We start from the raw sequence: 7,386 nt of genomic DNA, 5'->3' as shown, positions 1-7,386 counted from the left end.
AACTTAAAAAAATTATTAAAAAATAAAACATGTTCATTTTCATAAATAATTACAGAAATACATATTTCAGAAATTAATTAAAAAAATACAATATTAATAAAAAAAAAAAACCACCTTTGGTTTCTAAAAAAACCCTTTCCCTGTAAATAACTTGATTACAAGCTTAAGTCCCTGTCCTTGCTCATCCATTTCTTTAATTAATCACTAAAAAGATAGTTCTGTCCTTGAAACTGTCTCATTTTAATTCTTAATGGGTTATCGATCAAAATAATCTTGTTAACTCATCTCTTCTAACTCGACCTATTGGAGGCAAGATCGTTTTCAATTGGAGGAAAGGTTCTTTTATTTTTCTAATTTTTTTTTTCTGCAACTCAAATAACTTATAAAGGAACTTCATTATTATGATTTAATTTGATAAATAATCAAACATATACAAGGTTCCTTTTTTTGTTTATTTCATAAATGCTTCCAAGGGTATTCTCTTTTTAGTTTGTCACAGTATCAAATTACAGCAAAAAGGTTTTAAGATGTAACAAATTATTTCTCACATGATAGTAGCTAATCACCCTTGTTTTGTTGAGCTTCATTGACAGTTTTCTTTAGAAGGGATATAACTTCAGCTGGTTCTGCAGCTCCAAACACTGAACTCCCAGCCACAATGCAGTTCGCTCCAGCAGAAGCCGCCATCTCAATAGTTGAAGGACCCAATCCACCATCAACCTGCACATAATATTGTGCCACAATAAAAGAAAAAAGTTTTAAAAATCATTACAAAAAACTTGGGAAACGTTACAATGAGATGGGCATTCCTTTGATATCCGTTTTGCTCAATGTAGTCAGTAAAATTCAAGGACAAGTTTGAATCGACAAAATAAAATAAAATATTATTGGATGATTATACAAAATCAAGTTGTGATCTAAATCTATAATGATTCATAGCATCTCATGTTAGCTTTCAGCAGTTGCTCGACAGTGTCAGGCTAGATTTTGAGTGATTTCTGATAAACTAGAGGTTTCTGGTTCTCACATTATAGCTCGAAGATAATGTTGAGGAAAATTACACGAGAGATTTCAATACTTATACATAAGCTTTAATTATCAATTACTATAGGCAATTACGTAGAGATAGATTGAAGACATCAATAGTTCTTTATTCAAGTGAAAAGAAATCACATTCAAACGCCACAAAGGTGTGTTGCTTTTACCTCTATATCTAGAGAAGGGTACTTCTTTCTCAATGCACGGACCTGGCAAGAAATTCCATGCAAATGATCAAATAAACAAGAAGCAGCAGCTATTTAACATAAGTAGGAAACTGCATGCACCTTATCCATCATTTCGGGCATAAACTTTTGGCCACCAAAACCAGGTTCAACTGTCATAACAAGGACCATTTCCACTGCGTTTTTGTCTTCAACCTGTAATATAAAATGAGCCATGAACTTGTAAACCATGGTGAGTATCAATTAATGTCAGAAATACAGCTTAATGAAATTTATCGACAGGTGATGATAACATGCATTTTTATCTGCATGGATGCTTGGAGAAAAATAATGTACTGAATGGGGAAATGTCAAATGGTAAGAGTAATATAATTCAATCAAATAACAACAAAATGAACTAATATGCTTACAAGTAAATGGAACAGGTTAAATTTATGTGCGTCACAGTCACAACGCCCTCATTTATCAGACTGGTAAAGATATATATATATATGGAAAAAAAATGTTGGTATTAAATACCCATAATTAACTGCTAGTACTTGTTGAGCACGGTTTAAAAGTCAACAAGAGGCCTGCCTCATTACAAGATCCAACAATATGAAGAAATAATGATATCTTAGTTGATATTCTGTCTAAAAGGAAGAAATAATAATATGCTCGCAGCTATTTTAATTAGAAGAAGATATCAAGGAGAATTGCAAGTGATTTGCATGCCTTATTGCAACCTAATTAGTTAGGAGGAATCAACGTGCAAGACTTTGGCCATAAAAGGGGGCAGCCATATCTTGTTAGGTATTCAATTTATTCAGTAGCTTAATTCATATCTATTGTAGTTTCATATTTCCTAGTAGCAATAAATTTATCTTGACCTTGTTTGGAGGTAAGCCTTTCTTGAGTTTGTGCAATGAGCAGATCATTGAATATTTACACTTGCAATTACTTCCACAACATGACTGTTAGTTCATATGTATATTTCATTGTAAGGAACAAATAAACACCATAATATATATAGACCTATATCTTTTTAACTTAAGCTAAGTTAAAAATTACTCTCTTTTTGAATGGAAATACCACTTTCTAAAGCAACTTTTGTGCTTCAATACAAAGTAAGTTAGCAGCATGCAATCCCAAATAAGAATTTCACACTTTTCTGTGATGTTATTCAAAAACAGTTATTAGCAGAAAACTTAGCCTTACAGGTATAAACACAATATCATTTTTTACATTGCTCATAATGGAATGGTCAATTCAATAGTGATAAACAGCTTTATGTCCTAAGACCTGCACTTTCGGTGCAGAGAAAAATTTAGCAGTACTGAAATTTCAGAACCCCATGACATCTTATATCTAAAATCACCAATAAAATCACAACTCAAATAATCTCCATCACCCATGCCAAGATATAAAGTGGTAACTCTTGATAATTAAATTCCGAGTCAATAAACCAAAAGTTACATTCCATCCACGAATAATTTTTTGCAATAAATGAAAAGTTCATGTAATAATGGCCAAACTCAACCATGTTCACTATCCTTCTATGTATAAAGCAAAGGAATCTGGAATAAGAAACAATAAGATGCTAGGAAGTAGGGCATTCAAACTTACCATTGGATAAACCTCTTCAATAGGAGTTCCAGGCTTCAATGACACCCCAGGTCGCATGCCCTTTGCCTTAATGCTCTGAATGAGTTCACGCCAGTTATCTACACAATCATTGTTGATGGCGAAAAACAACGTTGAAGCTTAAGTGAAAAACAATAAACAAATGCCGAACATACATCAAATACCTTTGGACACCTCAACATGAAATGTAAACCCTGAAGCACCAGCTTTTGCCAATGGCTCCACATAATCTAGAGGATTTGTGACCATGAGATGACAGTCCAAGTATGCCCTGGATGAGATAATCAGGACAATGACTATTTAGAAACTAGTAACTATTGCTTAAAACTCTCTACATCTTCAGTAAGTATTTAATTTAAACAGAGTAGTACTCTGTGTGCTTTCGTAAACTCTCAATCACTGGGGCTCCAATGGTCAAGTTAGGAACAAAATGCCTGAGAAGATAAAGTAGAAAGAATTATCATCCAGTGATTTATTCAATAACATTATAGTTTCTGGCATTTATCAAGAGAAATAATATGTGACATGTTACCAATAACACAAAAACTAGAAAATCTTTGATAACAAACATATAAGGATTGCAATTTTCATGGGTTGATGGGGGTACCCATTCTACCCAAACTCTAATAGGACCCATTTAAAAAATCCTATTAGAATTTGAGACAGGTTTGGGATTTAAACCCAACCGGTTCCAGATTTTTCCCGTGGGTACCCAAAACCTTAACCCGTACACATATAGGCATATATATATGTCTATGTAGTGTTTATATAGACATAAGTATGTATATATATCATAACTTGTATAGTTTTGGAAGTTGTTGTACATTATAAATTTTTGTTTATGTAAGAAATTTTGTTTCATTATTTTTAAAAACTTTTCAAGATCAATATATTAAAATTCACTTAGGGTATGACTATAATTATCTGAAATAAATCAGTATTAATTTTGGACATATTATTAATTTTTTCTAATTTAAATATTAGACAGGGACGGGTTTAGTGAGTTTAAAATGGGTATGGGACAGGGCGGGGTTTGAGAATTTTAATTGGGTTTGGGTTTGGGAATTGTATTTTTTGTTGATAACAGTGAATTGCCATTCCTTCTAATACATACAAACATAAGGTCGATAAAATAGGGTTACCAATTTAATGCCGTTAATTTCAAGGAGAGTGAAAAAAAAAAGATTATTAGAGGAATAGAATATAACGCACTGAGCTGGAAATTTAGTGGCTAGATTTTCAGAAGTGCACAGTGTCACAAATGCTCTTCAGAACCAGCAACCTCTATTATCAATGGTTTAATAGAACCTACGAAAAGTTAGTTATTTAACCGCAAAAAGGAAACCATTATTTTCCTCTCATGTTGAGTACCCAGGAAATTTCCAGGTCTGAAGCAGCATGATCTAAGATGACTTAATCAAAGCTTTGTAAGAGAATAACATGTCTAATAACTTGCGAATGTTCGAATGTTTTCAATTAAATACTCTTAAAGTCATTGCCAAAATGTAATTTAGCCGGAAAAAAAAGCTATACACGAGCTGGATGGATGACAAAAAATTGCCTACGAGATAAAAATAAATGAGATTATTTATTCCAAACTAATCTAGCTCAGCCTAAGAGAATTAACAAAAGCTGCAACAAGGTATCCTTAATATTTCAGGGAAAAAAATGAGAGAAATGTCCTGTTGCTCAAGATATAAGTAATTAGAATTTGAGATCATTTATTCCCAAAGATAAACTAATCTAAGCTCAGCTGGACACTTGAAAAGTCTACTTAATAAAAGTTTCAATTACAGATGATGATTGAGGGTTTCCAAAGTACTAGCCTAAATTTAGCCACAAGATTCCCTGAACTATTTCAATTTCATAGTGAACTAAATTATGAACTTCAAAGTCATAATTGCTCCATTTAAAATCACACGAATAAAAAAAAAAATACATAGTTTTCTGACAATTCAAATCAGTATTTGCCAAGTTCCAAGAATGAGAAAAAGTTGACAAATTCAGAAAAGATAAAAACGATTCTGCGAATGATGATACAGAAAAACTATCTTTCAATTCAAGCTTGTAAAATAAGGCTACTACATCCATTGTCATTAGGAACAAGAAAGGCTGTTAAGAACTTACTTTATAAGCATCTGAAGCATGAAAAGAACTTGAAAAATCAAAAGGGCCATATTTTACATAAGCATTCAGAGAAAGAACTTACCCATCCTGCAAATTAAAAAATAACATAGAATTAGTTCACAATGTGAAGGTATAGTCATTTACAATGGATAAAGAGTAAATATTCTCAATCATTTATGACCAATTGCCACTATGTAGAAATAAGACTTAATATTACAATACAACCAACTCACTAATTAAAATAAAAAAGATAATATGATCCTGATCTTCTACGAAGGATTCTTGGAAAATGAGCACAAAATCATAATAAAGCAACAATTGTTTTAAGAAATAAGAAACAGCAGCAACATGAACTTTCTCTCATCACCTTCACAAACATGTTATCAGTAATAACACAATACCAGACAAAATAAATGATTAAACAAATAAAATAAACAACAATATAACAATGGATTCAAGATCAAAGTAATAAAGCACTCAGCAAGCCTTAGCCAACATGCTAAATTTCTAACAAAAACAAATCACAAACAACCAAAGACCAAACCAAATTGATTGAGATCTTGAGATAAAAATTCAATCTTAAAAAAAAAAACAAAAAGAAGCATTAAATCCAATAGACACTCGCAGAAATCACAAACAAGATCACCAACATAAAAAAAGAAAATTACACCACAAGATCTCGACTTTGGAAAAAAAAAACATTCAAACAAGGGGAATCTAACTCCAACAGCACCAAACAACACAAAAAGATGAAATTTCTTATTAAAAAGATAGATCACCATGATGTCCATATGAAGCCAATCAGCTCCGCATTGGAGCATCCTCTCCGCCTCAGCCGCCAAGTTCGCAAAGTCCGATGACAACATCGACGGTGCTATCTTCGCCTCCACCCCCATCTCTCTCTCTCTCTCTGTCTCTGGTGTGTTTGTTTGAGGGTCGCCGGGAGTTTGGTCGGACCGCACAAAAAGCAAGCAGTCAAATGGTCGTAACGGAGCCGCTCAGGAATCGGATGGGTTGTTATTATCGGATTCGGGTTGGAATTTGCGACCCGTACCCGAAACCAATGGTGAAGTGATTCAACGGTGTTTTGGGTGAGGTGGGGGCATTTTAATCATTAGACTATCAAGTTAGATTCTCATTCCACATCATCAACCTATTAAATTTTTATCCATTAAATTATTTTTCATAATAATTATTGTTTATATAGACTTTGAATAAAAAATAATTAAAAATAATTAATTAAAAAAATCAAATAGAAAAGATATAGGAGGGCCAAAATTTAAAAAAAATTAAAAAAAAGTGAGAAAATAGAGAAGATGACGGAGACTCATTTTGCTTGATGGACGATGAGAGAAAGCATACAGAAAACAATTGGATTAATTTCGACAAAAAAAAGGTACAACTTCTATTCTCTTTTAAATACTTCTCATAAAAAAAATGAAAAAATGAAATAAAAAAAATAATGGAAGGCCTTATTTTGCATGATGAACATGACCAACATCAACCATACATTCATATTCAGCAGGTCCCACCCCTTTATGATTTTTTATGTATTAAATGTTAGTGTAAGCAATAACCCCATCTCTCAGGTTGTTGTTCTAAGTAAAAGGGATTGTCCTCAGACTGAAGAACAAAGGGAACACATGAGCAAGATCCCTTACGCGTCTGCTATAGGATTTGTCATGTATGCTATGCTATGTACTAGGTTGGATGTCGCACATGCACTAAGCATAACTAGTAGATTCCAACAGGATCCAAGGGAACACCATTGGTCTGCTATCAAAAGTATTCTTAAGTACTTGCGAAGGACTAAAGATTACTTCTTAGTGTACGGTGGTGAGAATGAGCTCATTGTAATGGGTTACACTGATGCTACGTTTCAAACCAATGTCAACAACAGTAAATCACAATCTGGTTATGTGTTTTGCTTGAATGTAGGTGTTGTAAGCTGGAAGAGCTCAAAATAGGACACTGCCGCTAATTCTACCATAGAGTTTGAGTATATAGCTGCATCGGATGCTGCTAAGGAGGCAGTTTGTCTTAAGAGGTTCCTTACTAGATTAGGAGTTGTCTCATGCATCCTAGATCCAGTAAACCACTTTTATGACAACAATGGGGCCATAGCATAGGCCAAGGAGCCCTGGTCACACCAGAAGTTCAAACACATACTCAGGAGATTCCATCTCATTCGGGAGATCATCGATAAAGGAGATGTGAAAAGTTTGCAAGATTGCTGGAGAAGATAATGTAGTTGATCCTTTGACCAAGCAGTTGGCTAGGCCAAAACATGATCGTCATGTTAGGTCCTTTGGTCTTAGAGTTATACCTGATTAGGACTAGTGCTAGTGGGAGATTGTTAGTGTAAGCCCTAGCCCCAATACATTGTATGAACTCTTATTATTTGGATAATTAT

General features: G+C 33.5%; 1 protein-coding gene across 1 annotated transcript; it reads right to left on the bottom strand.

Moving 5' to 3' along the window:
- Positions 1 to 419: 419 nt before the first annotated feature.
- On the bottom strand, positions 420 to 6,025 carry LOC120270005 (ribulose-phosphate 3-epimerase, cytoplasmic isoform). The gene is made up of 8 exons (XM_039277014.1): positions 5,753 to 6,025; positions 5,056 to 5,060; positions 3,218 to 3,280; positions 3,011 to 3,117; positions 2,829 to 2,926; positions 1,326 to 1,418; positions 1,206 to 1,247; positions 420 to 720 (listed from the first exon to the last, which is right to left on the bottom strand). Exons 1-8 carry the CDS (start codon positions 5,867 to 5,869, stop codon positions 559 to 561), a joined length of 687 nt encoding a protein of 228 aa, XP_039132948.1. The 5' UTR covers positions 5,870 to 6,025; the 3' UTR covers positions 420 to 558.
- Between the last annotated feature and the right edge of the window lie 1,361 nt (positions 6,026 to 7,386).

Source organism: Dioscorea cayenensis, chromosome 10, assembly GCF_009730915.1.
Source record: "Dioscorea cayenensis subsp. rotundata cultivar TDr96_F1 chromosome 10, TDr96_F1_v2_PseudoChromosome.rev07_lg8_w22 25.fasta, whole genome shotgun sequence".
Lineage (NCBI taxonomy): Eukaryota > Viridiplantae > Streptophyta > Magnoliopsida > Dioscoreales > Dioscoreaceae > Dioscorea > Dioscorea cayenensis.
The sequence above is the reverse complement of the archived record's forward strand: the minus strand, read 5'-3'. Positions and strand labels throughout refer to the sequence as shown.